Source organism: Musca vetustissima, unplaced genomic scaffold, assembly GCF_032173495.1.
Source record: "Musca vetustissima isolate MV318-11 ecotype Yass unplaced genomic scaffold, APGP_CSIRO_Mvet_v1 utg40789, whole genome shotgun sequence".
In the NCBI taxonomy this organism is placed as follows: Eukaryota; Metazoa; Arthropoda; class Insecta; order Diptera; family Muscidae; genus Musca; species Musca vetustissima.
In genome coordinates this window covers 164,823-182,893 of record NW_026875964.1, presented here as the reverse complement: position 1 = coordinate 182,893, position 18,071 = coordinate 164,823, and the positions used below count along the sequence as shown (strand labels likewise).

Here is an 18,071-nt window from a genome sequence, read left to right as displayed (position 1 = left end):
ATACTGTACATGTCGTGAGGCCATTATGAAATTTTGCATCTGTTAAAATGATATGACAAGGCCTATATAAGGTCGGCCAGTAAGCACAGGTGGGTATAAAGTTTGCTGTCAAATCATATTTTGAAACATATACATACATACAAAATTATGTCAGACGTCAAAACGAATATATTAATATTTTATCACAGTATGAAAAAAAAATTGTATTTTATAAGTTGATATGGCCTACCTTGAATAATTGTACATAATTTTTGTACATAAATTTTGTCGCCTATGGAACTGACAATTTATATCGAGTTGATTTCGTAATAATTACCCAGTATATAATTACCCATTTTAATAAAACACGTCTTTTATTTGATGTCTAATAAATTAATTTGATAATCCAAATGGCGCCTTTTATTAAAAATATGTAATTTTCTTTTGACTTGTCCTTGTGTCCCCCCTTCCAACAGGGTTGTATTTCATATAACAAATAATGCGAAGACGTTTATTAACGGCGTTCATTGCCAAAACATGGCAATGTAATATTCATGGTCGATAAATCGATTAGTCGAAAGTCGATTTATTTATCCCTATTCCTAATGGCGATTATAAAGTGGATTATTTTTATTTTCATTATTTGTATAATCAATATAAAATATGTAAAAGGTATATAAACAAAAATGCAAGTGATGGAAAATATTAAGCAACAACAATAAAATGAAATAAAATAAAATTTCCCTGGAATATAAATAAATTGTGGGCAAAGGAAAAATCAGTGTTCTTTTTTTCATTCTCCTCCGATTCACACAAATTGTTTTTTGTTGGTGTGGTGTATGTGTGGTGTCTGTCGTCTCGCGTTTATGTGTGTATATTGTTTGTGTTCTAAAACAGACCGTAAAAATGCAGCAATTATTATCATAGAATTTGGAAATTGAACTTCGTAATTATTGATGTTTGAAAACAATTATATGTGACCTATGTGATATGATATTTAGTCGTAATTTGTTGTATTTAAAAATATTCGATCTCTCGTTAAAGGTGAAATAAGTGGCCGCTTATTGGACGAGCATCAAGAAAATATGGATAGAGAAACGGCAGCTGAAGTACTACAACAACAACATCATGCAGTAAACAGTAAAGAATTTCCAATTGTGCCTGCACAAAATTCAATACAGCCACCACATCCAAGGTAAGTGGCGGCGGAGTGATTTTTTCCATTATTATTTCGGTATAGCCGGGATATCAGTCAAAAAAAGCTAAATGATTATTGCTAAAAAATCTCTTAATATTTTTGCATTTTTTATTGCTATATATTTCCCCTTTCTATCCGTATTAAAAAAATATGAAACTATAATTACAACCTACGCTAAAAAAAAACAAAACCTATGTAGGAGACATTCAAAGGCCAAAAGACGCATGAAAAGAAGGTAACCCACATTGCAAATTTCTTGTGGACCATATATTGTTTTCCGTTCCATTTGGTCGTGATTTGTTATGATTTTTTACAGAAGTGGTGTTTTCTTTTTTTGTTGTTCTTTTTATTATTGTTTATCAACAATATGATGGATATTCTTTTGGTTCTTATACATTCATATCCTAATTGAATTTTTGTTTATTCCCATGTACCTATTCGTTTAATTTTTTAAAAAATATTTTAATACCATTTTAACTATTTACAGATTTAAATGTTTATCATGCGATGCACCATGTCACAATGCAACCCAACATGCCCACATGTGCCAGAATGCTATACAGGTTTGTTAAATCCGATCACACGCTTCAATCAACCTTTTTTTATCTTATCTATTTGATTGTGTTTTGATAGTGTTACAAATCCCGTATACGTGATTCTTTTGGCGAGGAAAGGGTTAATCGTGGTTGTATTATGTCTCCCGAACAAATTCCCCTTTATTGTAATCACAATTTGGGTAATAATTTTGGTGGACCACGTAAACGTAATACACAGACTTTCATCAATTTGGAATGCTGCACGGGAGACTATTGTAATGATGGTGATTTTCCAGAGCTACCGCCACCAATCGATGGTAAGATAAATAATTTAATTTTTAATTTATTTACATACTATCGAATATCTATATTAGAAAATGCAGGGGAACAGAGTATTTAGCAAGAGTTTCAAAAAAAAAAAAAAAAAAATCGCGGGACCGGAAAAAATCGAAAGTCGACGACATCTCTAGAGTTGAACATAGTTCCTTCTCAACAACGAAACCTGCTCTAATCTACAGCATAATTAGAAACCTAAAGTGGTTGGGAAAGTGCAACTTTGAGACATAATATATCTTTTGATCTCTATAGTCATCGATACTATCTCATACTTTCCTTCTCACACTTGAATGCAATACACAAATTCTTAAAAAAGGGATATTGGGGTATACCGTTATATAGGGGAACCTTTGGAAATTTGTCACTCAATGACCCGTTATATAGGGGCTACTCCGAAACTTGTATTAATATTTTTATTACACGTTCCTATTTACAGAAGTAACCCAACTAAATGCGGACACCAGCAACATTATGAAAATGACATTTGCTATATTGGGACCCTTTGTGATTATTTCGATATTGGCCTATGTTGCATTTTATTTCATACGACGTAATCATCGTAAACGTTTAGAGTATTCCAGAACCAAACAGGATCCCGATTCGTATTTGGTCAATGATGAATTGCTGCGTGTTACCAGTGCCGGTGATAGTACACTGAGGGTAATATAAAAATTTATATATTTGTTGAATATATGATTTATAAATTATTATTTTTTTTAATTTTTAGGAATATTTACAACATTCAGTAACATCGGGTTCAGGTTCCGGCATGCCATTGCTAATACAACGGACACTGGCAAAACAAGTTACTCTTGTGGAATGTATTGGTCGTGGTAAATATGGTGAAGTGTGGAGGGGTCATTGGCATGGTGAAAATATTGCTGTTAAAATCTTCTTCAGTCGTGACGAAGAATCATGGAAACGTGAAACTGAAATTTATAGGTACGAATACAGCAATATTTTCTTCAATTCTTTATTAATCTAAATGTTTTTGTTTACTCTTGTTTTTTTGTAGTACCGTTCTTTTGCGTCATGAAAACATTTTGGGTTTCATTGGCTCCGATATGACATCAAGGAATTCTTGTACACAATTATGGTTATTGACCCATTATTATCCCCATGGCTCGTTATTTGATCATTTGAACCGTAATGCCTTAAGTCATCGTGATATGATTTTAATATGCCTTTCCATTGCCAATGGTCTGGTACATTTGCACACTGAAATATTTGGCACCGAGGTAAATGATCTCTTCTTTTTTTTTAAACCGATAAGAATTTTTTATTAATCTACGTATATATTTTTATACTTTACAGGGTAAACCTGCTATGGCTCATCGTGATTTAAAATCAAAAAATATTTTGGTCAAACCAAATGGTACATGTGTTATTGCTGATTTTGGCCTAGCCGTTATGCACTCGAATGTTACGGGAAAATTAGATTTGGGTAATAATCCAAAAGTTGGTACAAAACGTTATATGGCACCTGAGGTATTGGATGAGAGGTGAGAATCAAAAAAAAAAAAAAAAACTGAAATACAATCGACTGTCGATAATTTAAAATTTAAGGGACCAGGGAAAGGATTTAAAGACTTTTCAATAACTAACTACTTAAAATAACTAACATATTTTAAATTATCGAGTTTCGACTGCATTTTTTGTAAAATGTATTATTTTATAGTATTTGTTTTATGCTTTATTTATATTTTATTACTTTAAATTTTATTTCCAGCATTGATATGCACAACTTTGAGGCTTTAAGACGTACCGATATATATGCCCTAGGTTTAGTTATATGGGAGGTATGCCGACGTACAATATCGTGTGGTATTGCTGAAGAATATAAAGTACCCTTTTACGATGTGGTACCATCCGATCCAAGCTTTGAAGATATGCGTAAAGTTGTATGTGTGGATAATTATCGACCGTCCATACCAAATCGATGGAGTTCAGATCCGGTAAGTTTTGTATACATTATTAGCACATATATAAAAATTTGGAGTAGACTACATAATATATACTTCTGAAGCATAGTCTGACATCCTTCGTAATTATATATTACCTCCATGGCCATATATATATATATATATATATATATATTTTCATAGGTCGCATTAGACGTGAATCTTTTAAAAACTCATAAACCGCATCAGGATTTTTTTTAAATATAAGTTCTTCGCCGTGGATTTTTTAAAAATACTATTTTCATATCCCTTGATTAAAAAAATATATATATTTACTCTTGGTCCAAAGGTGACAGATAAGTCTTGTACTAAATGTGATACCATTTGTATTTGGCGAACCGGTAGAGCTAGAACTCTTAAATTTTAAATGAGGGTCACTGATGGAGTGTAGAATATATATAGCAAAGAGTTTTTTCGACATTCGAACTATATGTATGCCAAAAGTACTAAAATGTACTAAATTTGGTACAATTTCGTAGCATGTGAATGAACAGAGCTAAAAACTTGAAATCTAGAATGCGAGTAGGGGTTAAGATGTAGGGTTTATTTAAGGAGATTGTTCTGAAAGCGTGTACTCATGGGTACGAAAAGTACTATATGGTACAAATTTAATTTGGTGATACAAATCGAGCTGGATTCCTGGAATTTTAAAAAAACATTACCGTCGGAGTGTAGAATTGGAATATGAACGTATTTTTGGAAATTTGTTACTTATGTATACGAAAAGTACTAAATCGTACTATAATCGATACAGTTTGGATTTTGGTGAACCGATAGAGCGAGTACAATGAAATTTGGAGTCAGGATCACTGTAGGGGGGTATGTGATTGGGGTCAGGAATCCTGACTCAGGATTCAGTTTAAGAAATTAATATTTATGGGTACTAAATTTGGTACAATTTGAATTTTAGGTGAACCGATAGAGCTAGAATCATGAAATTTAGAGTCAGGATCACTGTTGAGGTGTAAGATTGAGATATGTAAAAGTTTTAGAAATTTGTACTAATGTGTACTAAATTTGGTACAATTTGAATTGTGAGTTAACCGATAGAGTTGGAATCCTGAAACTTGTATTTGGGATCATTGTGGGGGTGTAAGGATGGGGTATGTAGGAGGTTTTAGAAAATCGTACTACAGTGTACTAAATTTGGTATAATTTGAATTGCAAGTGAACCAATTGAGTTGAAATCCTGAAACTTGGATTTAGGGTCAATATGGGAGTGTAGGTTTGTTGTAAGAAGGAGGTTTTAGAAATTCGTACTACTGTGTACTAAATTTGGTACAATTTGAATTGTGTGTGAACCAATAGAGTTGGAATCCTGAAACTTGTTTTGGAAATTGGTACTGTGTACTAAATTTGGTACAATTTGAATTGTGGGTGAACCGATGGCGTTGGAATCATGAAACTTGGATTTAGAATCGCTGTTATGGTGTAAGATTGAGATATGTAGGAAGTTTTAAAAATTTGTACTAATGTGTACTAAATTTAGTACAATTTGAATTGCAGGCGAAATTTGGTATTAAATGGTACACAAATTCAATTTATGATCAATATTAATGTGTGGATTGTTTAGTTTTTCTGACATATGCAGTTTTCTGTGAAAATAAAATAATATGTTAATACATGTTTAAATATTACCCACATTCGCTAATGAAGTAGCGGGCATATGCTAGTTCTTAATAAATCTACACCTAAGAAAAATATATAGAAATAAACGTAGATTAAAAAAATATATTTTCTTAAGCGTGGATTTTTTATAAATATTTTTTAGTTAAACGCGGATTTTTAAAAAACATATTTTTTCTTAGGTTTGAATTAAAAAAAAAAAAAATATTTTTTACATAGGCGAGGATTAAAAAAAATATGTTCCTTGAGAGTGGTGGTCACGTAATGAAAACATTAACTGTGGTAACAAATTGTTGATCAGCCCTCCAATCGTTGGACGTTTTTTTAATCACTTTTTTAATTCAGAACAATTAGATATACTGCACTTAAAAATTTAGTGTGGAAATAGAAAAATGCTGCTGTGCGTCAGAAACTTTTACATATTCGTTTATCTCTGTGGGGTTATAAAAAACATTTATGGACTCCATTAGACGCGAAGGCTCTAGAGAAAATTTTCATCAATTTCACAAAATAATTGTTTATCTTTTTCATTTTATTTTTTTCAGCTTTTGGCAGGTATGTCCAAACTAATGAAAGAATGCTGGCATCAAAATCCCAATGTACGACTACCGGCTTTGCGTATAAAAAAGACTATTAGCAAACTGGCTTCCGCAGATGAAAAATTGCGTCTTGACTATGATGAAGTTTGTGTTTGAGATTCAAATGCTAAACCTACAAACCATAAGGTTTACAAAAATACACACACACATATTTATGTTTGTAAGTTGTATCTATATGCATAGAGTTATCAGTTTGTAAAATAGAAAATCATCATTCATTTGTCGTTTAAGACAAATTTAAGAATACGAAAAAAAACAAAAACATTTTCAAACTCTTAAGGAAATCACACAAACAAACAAATGCAATTTTATCATAAGTACTACACACACATACATATACATTTTTTTGAAGTGTAATATTTAAATAATAATAATAATAACGTTTTATACTGTTATATAGTTTACACTCAATTAGGATATACTTTTTTTAAAAGTATTAAAGAAAAATTGAAATGAAGAAAAAATGAGTATAATCAGGTTATTATACGCAAATATGTTTAAGATACACAAGAAAAACAAATACAGTTTCTAAAATGGAAAACACTTAAAATGGCATCTAGAGCTAATGCTGACAATATTGGTGCCAATATTGCCTCTTTTTTATTTTATCATCATGTTTTGCCTTACTCGGAAACTAATAATAATTGGCCTTCTTTATACAAAAACAAAATACTATTAAAAAAGTAAATAGTGCCTTTACTTTTTAAAGCTTATACAAAAAAAACGAACACAACACACATATATGCCTTACAAATTTTGTAAAAAAAAAAACGAAAACTGAAATATGTAGCCAACAATTTTTTTTTTTGCTGTCTTAGACCATAGTCATTATTATTTTATTTTGTTGCAGCTTTATTCCATTACTTCCATTTATATTTACTTTATTTACACTACATACATACACTAATTCCTCATGTGCCATCACCATTTTCAAAAATCCAATTTCATTGAGTTGTGATCAATAACACAGCATTTTTTCATTTTGCATATTACCACCCCATTATAATTTTCAACATATAGAATTATATATATATGTATTAAATAGAAATATATGTATAGACATATATCAACCAAAATACATATTTGATACATTTGATATAGAACTACTAATTTAAAAATAATAAGAATTGACAAATGTATTCATAACTACTTCTGTACAAAGAAAATTTATTTTTATTATTTTATTTTTCAATACAAATAATGTTAATAATAGTAATACGAAAAAAACAAATTAGTATATAATTCAATTTAGTATTAAATATAAGAAACTAAAAATTATATATACAATTTTTTTTTAGATTAGTAATACTAAAAATTAATAATAATGATGATAATAACAACAATAAAATACATTAGTTGTAATGAGTTAATAAGATAATGAGCCAAAAAAGTGTTTTAATTTGATTTAAATTTTTTGGCCATGGGAATTATGGGCGATATAAAAATAACGAATATTGGAGGGTACAATGAAACTTGGGTCAATATTAATAATTTTTGGTACGGATATTTGTCACCCTATGAAAACCCAAAGTACCAAATAACAGCTAATTTGTTCGGAAAAACGTGCCCAAAATCCTAAAAATGCCGAATATTTGAGGGTAAGTTTATATGGGGGCTACCATGAAACTTGGGTCAATATTAATAATTTTTGGTACGGAGATTTTTCATTCAATGAGAACTAAAAATAACAAATTACAACCAATTCGGTTGAAAAACGTGTCCAAAATCCCAAAAACATCGAATATTTTGGGGTACCATTATATGGGGGCTACCCTGAAACTTGGATCAATATTAATGATTTTTGGTACGGAGATGTGTCACCAAATGAGAACCCAAAATACCAAATAACAGTCAATTTGGTTGGATAAAATGCCCAAAATCCTAAAATTATCGAATATTTGGGGTACTATATTATGGGGTCTATCCTGAAACTTGGGTCAATATTAATAATTTTAATAAATTTAGGTACCAATTTGGTTGAAAAGTGTGCCCAAAATCCTAAAAATACCGAATATTTGAGGGTACTCAAAATTAATAATTTTTGGAACGGAGATTTGTCACCCAATCCGAACCCTAAATATCAAATAACAGCCAATATGGTTGTAAAAAAGGCCCTAAATAAAAAAAGAATATTTGAGGGTACCATCATTTGGGATATATTCTCAAACTTTGGTCGATATTACCAGTTTTTGGTACGGGGATGTTTTATACAATGAGAACCCAAAATACCAAATTACAGCCAATTTGATTGGAAAAAATGCCCAAAATACAAAAATATGGAATATTGGGGGGTACCTTGATATGGGGGCTCCCTTTAACATGAGACGAATATTGAGGGTAGACTTAAATGGGTTCAAATAAAAGAAAATTTGGTTGGAAAAAAAATGCCCAAAATCCTATATATAAATCCTATTGGGGGTACTATTATATGGGGGCTACCCTGAAACTTGGGTAGAAAAATTAAGTAAAAATCCTCAATTAAAAAAAATCAAATATTTTTCCCTTCCTTTACAATTTTTGTCCACAAAAAATAACAACAACATATTTTAATTTTTTGTAATTTTTTTTATTAAAAAAACATATGGTTCCATTTCTCTTGGAGATGTTTTTTTTTTTTGTTTGTTTTGTTTCCTTCGAGCAGACAATACACATAAAATACTCGTATCATGAAAGTCTTTAGCCAGCCAGTATCTTGTGTTTACTTTTTAATATTTAATATTTACCTTAGATTACTTTTGTTTATGCAATTAAAGAAAATTAAATAAAATTTAACAACAAAAATATTAAATATTTTTTCCATTCATTCAATATATATATATATACCAATTTTGTTTTTGTTTTTTCTAGAAATTATTTAAATCCGTTAAAATAATGGTTGGAGAAGGAGGAAGGTTATGAGGAATGAAGGAGAAGGATGAAAATCAACTTTTTGTGGTTAATGAAGTTAGGATTATGGGTGGGTATGTTCTGAAATATAAGCAACTCACATTTTGTTTGAAATCAAATCAACCCGGAAAAAAATAATGAAATATTGGTGTATACAGGATAATTGATATTCGTAATATTTATTTTGCAATCTTTGGATAGAAAAATCCTTTTAGGGTTTTGAAAAAAATAGTTTAGTAAAATAATAAAAAAATGGATCAATGAATGCTGTGTGTTTTTGTGTTTCTTTTTTGTTCTTTCCTATTTTCAGAACATACAATTTCGATCGTTTGAATATTTTTTTGTTGGTAATAATTAAATTAACGTTCTTTTTTTTTTTTTTTGTTACTAGATTTCGTAGTTTACATTCACTTTTTGTTTAAAGAAAGTTATTCAAAAATTGTTGTTGGTTTGTTTGTTTGTTTTGAGGGACAATGACGACGACTAAAATGTCGCCCAAAAATATTTTCGTATATTTGTTTTATATTTTTATTTGAGTTTACTTAAGCCACATAATTATATTGATTTTGATTATCCTTATCGCGTTCCATATAGTCACGATCGATAAGCGATTCAATACGTTTTTTAAGATCAGCAGGCTGTAAAACATGAAAGAAAAGAAATTGTATTAATTAAAAAAATATAGGCATTCAAATAAAAAAAATTATTTTGAATTTAAAAAAAAAATAAAAAATAGTTTTCAAAAGCCTAGAAAAAAATGTAGTTTAACGAATCGACGTTTATATCTCTGGATTATACTTATATGAATACTATGAATACTGTCGTTAATTATACGCACCCCATATTTGTAATATTTTTTTTTTTTTTAGTTTTATTGTTTATCATTATATAAAAAAAATTCTACTATGAAAAAGTACCGAAAAAGAAAACCAAACCCCCTAATGTTGACGACCTTCACAAACGTATAAAGGACCACGATTTGCGAATCTGCACGTTGTTCCATAAGACGAGCTTAAAAACGATTTCCAGACGCGTCTGTCTTTTGCGTAGTTTTTCCAATTTGAAAGACCATATTCGGCAATGCAGGATATTCATGATCTTTTCATATTATTCGTAGACTTCCCCTTCTGCGTAAACCATAAACTGGTTCGGTTATATATGCCTTTTGGGCAGGGGCATCTTCATCTATTCTCACAACATGACCTAGCCAGTCTCTGCAGCTCAATACTTCATATAATGACGAAGTCCGAGAATAGCTGGTACAGCTCATGGTTCATTCGACGGTGATATTCACCGTCAACGCAGATCGGCCCATAGGGAGAATTTTTCCCTCAAACACTCCAAGAGCTGCCTCATCTGCTTGCGTAAGTACCCATGCTTCAGATAGGGTAGTAACAGCGTCTTGTAGATTGTAAGTTTGGTCTGGCGGGAGGTAGCCTTGTTTCTAAACTGCTTACTTAGACCATAGTAGCATTTGTTGGCCCACATGGCTTTAAACACATCTGAACGGATAGGGCTGTCGAATGCGGCTTTAGTCGACGAATAGTTGGAATGTGTTGATGTGTGTTTTTCGTGGGTTTTTCCAGAATCTGGACAATGGTTGATTTGACAGGTTTGAAGCCGCATTGGTATGGTCCAATAATGTCATTGGCCATTGGTTTCAGTCGTTCACACAGCAGGATGGAAAGTAGACTGCGATGGGAAGGAGACTATAGTTGGCACATATCGTCTTGTCTCCTTTTTTGTTCACAGGACACAGGATGCTGAGTTTCCAGATCCTCAGCACGCTATAATCCGTATAAAAGCGAAGTTCTTCTACATCAGTCTTAGGAGACAAAGATGAACGGACCAAAGACATATTTTACCACCTCCCAGAAACAGCATATGACCAGATTCAAGCATCTCGACATACACAAGGCTACTTGGATTTCTCCTGATCAAACAACGAAAAATCGAAAGGCATTCGTACAATATTTTAAACGTTCGATCGATACGAGGAGCGAATATCGATTCGGACCACTACTATGTGCAGCCAAGGTTCGCACCCGTCCTAATGTAGCAGCAAAGGTGCGAGCACATCACAGAAACTCGACGTCGAAAAGCTGCAAACACAACAGGCAGAAGAAGCCTACTCCGCTCAACTTACCCACCTGCACCTGACGAAAGCACTCCTTGTCCCGATAATAATATAGAAGCACAATGGCAAAGAATTGCCCAGTCCCTACAAATTGTCGCAAAAACAATCTTGGGTACCAAAAACCACCATAAAGAAACCCGTGGTACGATCAGGAGTGTCGTAATGCTACTGGGGCGAAAAACGCAGCATATAGGACAACCCTGCAAACAGTAGGCCAAACACTCAATGCAACAGAAAATTATCGGGAGCAAAGGAGAGAGGAAAAACACCACACTTTCCAAAATTGCAGGAGGATGTTGGTCCTACTCCAACATTTATTGCATTTGTAGCCATTTATGGTTTCGTCATCTGTTGACGTCCGATGACGAAACCGAAAGATCTATGGGTGTCGACGGTGAATATCGCATTCGAATGAACCATGAGCTGCACATCGAGTCAGACTATCAAGCTGCAGCGACTACGTTGGCAAGATCATGTTGTGAGAATGGATGAGGATGTCTCAGCTTAAAAGGCATATAAAAGCGAGCCAGCGGATGGGGTCTTTTACGTGGGTTTTTTAGTAGCGGGTTGTTGTTCCTCCGAGGACCGTCTTCGTGGATGCTGGTGCCTGAGACGTCTCAGTACTCAGTTTACCCTTGGAAGGTTCTGAGGGCTTAGATTTCTCAGGCACCAGCTTCTAGGATTTCCAACAGTTTTCTCCTTCTTTGAAGGGACTACCGGGGTGGTATTCGCACTGGGTCTAGGAATCCTTTCAATCAAGAAGTCCCTCGCAATATCGTTCGGATAGTTTCTGGAGAACTGGAGAACGCATGAGGTAAATTTGATCAAAAGGAACTCCTTTTCCGTGATGGAGTCAATATCTCGTCCGATGAATCGGTTGCAATAGTTAACCGCTCTCCGGTACATCTTCTTGGCAGCGATCTCCTTAGCGTTGAATTGTCTTGCAGTTTCTGTTGCCGGTTTCCGCTAATAAATTGAGGAGAAGATCCGTCTGCCTCTCCAGACTTTCGTTCACGTCGTCGAGAGTAACAGGATTTGATTCAAAAGAGAGGTCCAGGGGATTAGCTTGGGTTTCATTGAAGTCTGACCTTGTAGAGCTCGAGACTAAGGGTGCCAAGGCAGCCTGGGTTAATACAATTCGGCTCCATAGAAAGTGCTTTTGGTGAGGGAATGAAGTCGACCATGGCATAGCCTCTTACTATGGTAAGGATTGGGCAACTAAGCCTGAATAAACTTGTTGAGGCGCCCAGGAACGCTGATGGACACCATAGAACGCTGATGAGCACCTAGTGCTCATCAACTTGAGATGGTTATTTAGGTGCGCCATTCTCGCCTCATCAGTTCAGGGATCATATGCACTCGGTCAATTCCTCCGAGACTCTCCCCCTGAGCCCACTGATTGTCCGTGACTGTATATAATTTTGAATAGTATTGGGTTTCCCACTATCCGCAACCTGTGGACGCGTCCCTTAGCATTCAGTTCTGGTCCCCGAAGGCGAGGAGCAGAATTGAATTTTTCTTTATGGATATTGGATTATAATTTTATAGAAAATGTTTTCGATCTGAAGGGGCGTCAATTTTTTTCTTATTGATTATTTTCCGGTTTTTTAATATTTTTAAAATCGTCAAAGCAAAAACAATTCTTCATAAATATAAGATTAAAAGCAGTTTCACTCACCTTAACAGGAAACGTTAATTGATTAAATAGTTCCGTAATAAGCAGATTATGTGACAAAGTTTTACGCATCTTCATAATTCGAACAATAGCCGCATCAATTTGATACTGACGATCTTGAAATACTCTTTCCTCGGTTGCTTTTTGTTCTTCCGTCTATAACCCAAGAAAATAATGAAGTAATTCCAATTTTAATTATAGTTGGGTATAATCATTTAAATAATATTTAGAAATATTTATATTTTTTTTAATAAATTAAAAAATGTATGTATGAAAACCCATACCGTTTCCTTCATTTGTATTTGATTGATTTTGATGCGGAATAGTTTATTGGTAAATTCATTATTATAATGGAATTGATCCTTGTCTTCCACTTCACGGCCTTTTGGTTCTTTCGTTATAACACGGGCACGACCACATGCCAATGATTGTAATATACGCCGTAATTCACCACTCTAGAAATACAACAACAAAAATGAAAACAAAAAACCATTACATTTACAATTAAAAATATATTTGCTAACAAGCATACCTCAATATTTGTAGCGGCTAGAATCTCCTCAAACGAAAGGGTATCCCTATCGTTGAACAATAACAACACCAATCCTTGGAACAATGACACCATGAGCTCTTTGTGACCCTAATATAATAGAAAACAAATATTAATTATTAATTTAACAAATGACAATTTTATGTTAGAGAACATTTCAAACTTACGGCATCGAATCTGGCCTTTAGTACACAATGACCCAATGTGGGCTGCCATTGTAATTTACGTCCACTATGTTTGGCCAAATAGAATTTATTGAATACCTGTTGCGGATTCACCAATTGCGGTGGCATATTCACCTCCGTCAATGGATATGTCGGCCAATAGCCCATTGTTAAGATATTAACGGTTAAATCGATGCTGGTAAATTCACCTTCCATATTGGCAACATATTGTTTGAAAGCGATATTTATATCACGACTTAATTCCATATCTTTGAACATGCCTTCCAATTTTGATGTAAACCCACCGCCACATTCTTGTTTGAGTTTGGACAGCATACTTTTTTCAGCATCCACCGATGCAGATTTGCCAAGCAATAATCGTTTGGATAGATCCTAGAAAAAATGGAAAGGGAAACAAGACACACAAATTAAAAATACATTCTATGCAAACATTTGCAAAAGATAATTTGGCCTGTGTACACACTGCACAGTTCTTTATAAAAGCTAATTGATTTTTAATCATTTCATAGGTCTTATATATACTAATTGTTCGGTGCCATATAGAGATCACAGGTATTTATTTATATTGCATTGAGATCAAAGGTTTTTATAAACACCAATAGAGACCAATGGAGCAATGTTTTTATGTTCCCTTTAGGGTTTGTTTACACAATAGACGACCTAATGATGAGTCCTCAATAGGTCCCAAAAAGTCGTCAATGTATTGTTATTGGTTTCTTAAAATATTTACCTTTTTATAAAACGCTTCGAAAACATCCTTGCCGTGAATAAAACGGAACAAGACCATAATTTTATCGAGCATTTGTTCCAATTCTTCTTCGGTGGCTTCCTTGTTGCCAGCACGTAATTTCATGTCCACATATTTAGCTGCAAAATTAAATTCCAGTTATTCTAAATAATATCCAAAAAATAAAAAATTATTTGCACTTACCAATCAATTCAGCAGGTTTATTAGCACGCTGATTTATAAAGAATTCAAATGCCTCGCGTAATGAATTTGTAAATTTCTCATTACGTTCGAAACATGTGCGAACAATGACATCCATTTTATCTTTGAAATCTAACAAATCTTGTACCATATTTTTATCCTTTTCCGGATCGATGACAATGGTACGACCCTTCTTTTTAATATAACCATTGAAATTTCCACATAGTTCGGCTGTGCCATTTTTGACGCGACTTAATAAACTATATAATAGTGTTAAATCATTCAGTCTATGTTCTTCCATAAGGGTATCTAAGCCTTTTTGTAAGATTTGCGTTAAATGTTCGGCAAGTAATTCTTTTTCGACTGTGTATATTAAAGGATGTCTGGAAGAGAAATATAAAAGGTAAATATTATTAAAAAAAATAAAATAAATGTCTATGAGAGAAATAAATATTATTTTAAAATTCTATTCTTCTATCATTGTTTCTTTTTTACGAACTTACTTCGTCCCCGAGTCCAAATAATGCAGTAAACGTTCATTTTCTTCGGCCAAACGTTTATCGACATGTTGCAAATATTCGGGTACATCCAATTCTTGCATTTTCCTTTGGCCCTCGGCCTGATACAATTGTCTTGTGGCTATTAAGAATTTCTCCTCGAAAGCACTTATATAGATCTGTAGATCACACAGCATGCGTATAAGACTTTTCAAGAGACCACGATCTACCGCATCACCATTACGTTCTTTTTCAATGAGCATTAATAAACCTTCAACGGTACGTTTTTGTACAAGACTATTGAGGGCTATGTGGGTGCGAAATAAATCTAAGCCCATGTCCCTGAAAAATAGAAAACAAGAAATGAATTAAATACAAATCATCACAAGACATATTATCTATGACAATAAAAAAATATCTTAAATTTTTGAAAAGGTCTTTAAGAAAGATCATAGATCTCAGCTCGTAGAATTTAGCCTTCTATTATCATTTACAGCTTTTTTCAAGGAATTCAACAAAAATAATTTTCAATGCACCATCATAAAGGCAAAACAGTCCAAAAAATAAATAAAATAATAGAAATTAATATATTTACCATATAGATTGTACAGTTGGATTTTGTAAAACATATGTACGATCTAAATATAGAAATATGCTACGCATCATAATCATTTGTTGGCAATATGACAGCCACCAATCGTTGATTTTCTTCAAGAAAACCTGTAATGAAAAATCACATATATACATCAAAAGATTCTAAATAACTTGTCTGTTTAATATTTACCAATTTATCCATGCTGCCACCGGTAAACGTTTCCACATTACGTTTAACATGAGCCTCGGTCAAATCTTTTAATTTTGTATAGAGTTGAGCATCCATTTTATGGCTACACATATTTTCAACGGCCTGATATAATTCTTCCAGAGAATATTTTATTGGCCGTGATAGCTGTATGGCCACAACGGCTTCTTCTAATTTTTGACATGTTTTTTCAGAATAGTTTTCGGGCAGTGTAGGTTTAACTGGAATAAAAAAAAACAAAAAATGTGTAATTATATATATATATATATATATATATGTAATTATATATATATATATATAACTAATTACAAGATACAATGGGGTATTATCGATCAATATTCCTATACCTATTTGTCATTACAACAAGTGCCGCATGGGCCTAACATGATGCCATGTTTTACACAACATTAATGTAAATCAGGTGGCATAACATTTCAGGATGGTCTGGCAAAATACACAAATAATTCCGGGTTTTCAGGGAAATATTCTACATACATTTTTCTATGAATTGAGTTTGTATGTTGAAAATGTTAGATCAATTGAGCTTTATTAAATTTTTCGAAGAAAAGTACTTAGCTGAATTGATTTTTCAGTAGTAAACTCGTGACGAATTGATGTAATCTGATAAATATGGAAGCTGAATTAAGGATTCATCTAAAAAAATAGATGAATTAAGGTTTTCTATAGAAAACATAGCGGAATTCAAATATTTTTGTAAAAAATATTACCTGGAACAATATTAGAGCTGAATTAAATTTCTCTACAGAATAATTTAGCTGAATTAATTTTTTCATTAGGAAAACTGAGCTGAATTCAATTTTTCAACAGAAAAAGTAGCTGAATTGCATTTTTTATAGTATAATCTTTCTATGGTATAGTCTTTGAGGGTTTCTGATAAAAATAGTAGCTGAATTGAGGTTTCCTACTAAGAATATGTAGCTGATTTTTTTTGTTTCTATAGAACACATAGGAGAATTCAAATTGCGGTTGAAATTAAAATTTTTTCCAAAAAAAAAAATCTGGATTTTTTTTTATTTTTTTTTTTTTTTTTTGAAAAAATGTTGCTGAAGTTTCATTTTCCAGTATAATCCTAAATTGATGGATGATTAAGAGTACTGTACAAAGAAGAGCCTCACTCAGCCAAGCAAATTTAGCAAACAAAAAAAAAACAAAAAAGGATCCGAATAATATCAATGTCACTCTTCATCTCCCTGCGAAAAAAACTTTTAACATTCCGGAAAGACCATTCAAATACTATACATATCTCAATTCTATTTCTAAATAATTTCTTCTACAATTCAGGAAGGAGGAACGTAGATTTTATACATACCTTTAAAATTTTTTATAACAATTTTTTTAACATCACCCGGCTTTGAAGTATTATTCACTCCCAATTTATTAAAATATGCTGAGGTAGTTGTTGACGAACGATGATCATTTAAATGGGTCGTAGTATCCAACATTGAAAAATTGGCACGACGTTCCCCGTTGGTACCAATTGTTGCTCCATTATTGGAGCTATTTATGTTTGTATTACTACCGGAACGTTGCATATTATTTGTATTGTGACCCAGGGCTATACGACCAACCGACGATGATGATGATGCTGCTGCCGCCGCTGCTGCTGCTGATGTCGATGGACCAAATAAATCGGTCGCTTTGCGAAAACAGTTATTTATATTCTCAGTATCCTGCTGATGTAAAATCTCTGTTGCAATTTCCGATTTATATTTTTTCGAGGCGCTCATAGCTTGCCGCTGTATGGATACGCTTGGTATAGCGCAGTCAACGCTTTCGTAACGATGCTGGTTGTTGTTGTCCTATCCCTTTTCTATGGCAAGAATATCACACAAACAGACTTCCGGGTAATAGAAAAAACGGATGCAAACGGTAACCAACGGCACAGCGTTGGACAAGACTTGCTTGCAATGCTTTCCAAAGATCAAGGATATCCTAAAGTAAAAAATGTGATATTTCAATGACAAATGACAACTTATTGACGAGATTTATGCCACAACCTGAACTTGCCTTTTTGCAAACAAACTATTGTCACAATCAATGTGTTGCTATTGAATTATTTTTTTTTTACGTTTGGCCACTACAGCAGCACACAAAAATCACTAGAATCGAATCGTGAGAGGTATTCTTCTTTTGATGGATGATATTCCGTCTTTGT

The 18,071-nt window shown here is 32.9% G+C and overlaps 2 protein-coding genes across 2 annotated transcripts; one reads left to right on the top strand and one right to left on the bottom strand.

Annotated features, from left to right (window-relative positions):
* The first annotated feature begins 581 nt into the window (after positions 1–581).
* Positions 582–6,331, top strand: LOC133338503 (activin receptor type-1). Its single transcript, XM_061546671.1, has 10 exons — positions 582–651; positions 1,024–1,174; positions 1,665–1,740; positions 1,811–2,030; positions 2,486–2,709; positions 2,777–2,991; positions 3,065–3,287; positions 3,364–3,551; positions 3,779–4,004; positions 6,182–6,331. The coding sequence occupies exons 1-10, from the start codon at positions 585–587 to the stop codon at positions 6,329–6,331; spliced, it is 1,740 nt and encodes a 579-aa protein (XP_061402655.1). The 5' UTR covers positions 582–584.
* Positions 6,332–9,646: 3,315 nt separating this feature from the next.
* Positions 9,647–17,692, bottom strand: LOC133338493 (cullin-4A). Its single transcript, XM_061546661.1, has 11 exons — positions 17,226–17,692; positions 15,878–16,116; positions 15,689–15,813; positions 15,100–15,435; positions 14,600–14,979; positions 14,399–14,535; positions 13,651–14,040; positions 13,466–13,573; positions 13,218–13,388; positions 12,937–13,089; positions 9,647–9,759 (listed from the first exon to the last, which is right to left on the bottom strand). The coding sequence occupies exons 1-11, from the start codon at positions 17,641–17,643 to the stop codon at positions 9,664–9,666; spliced, it is 2,553 nt and encodes an 850-aa protein (XP_061402645.1). The 5' UTR covers positions 17,644–17,692; the 3' UTR covers positions 9,647–9,663.
* Positions 17,693–18,071: the final 379 nt, after the last annotated feature.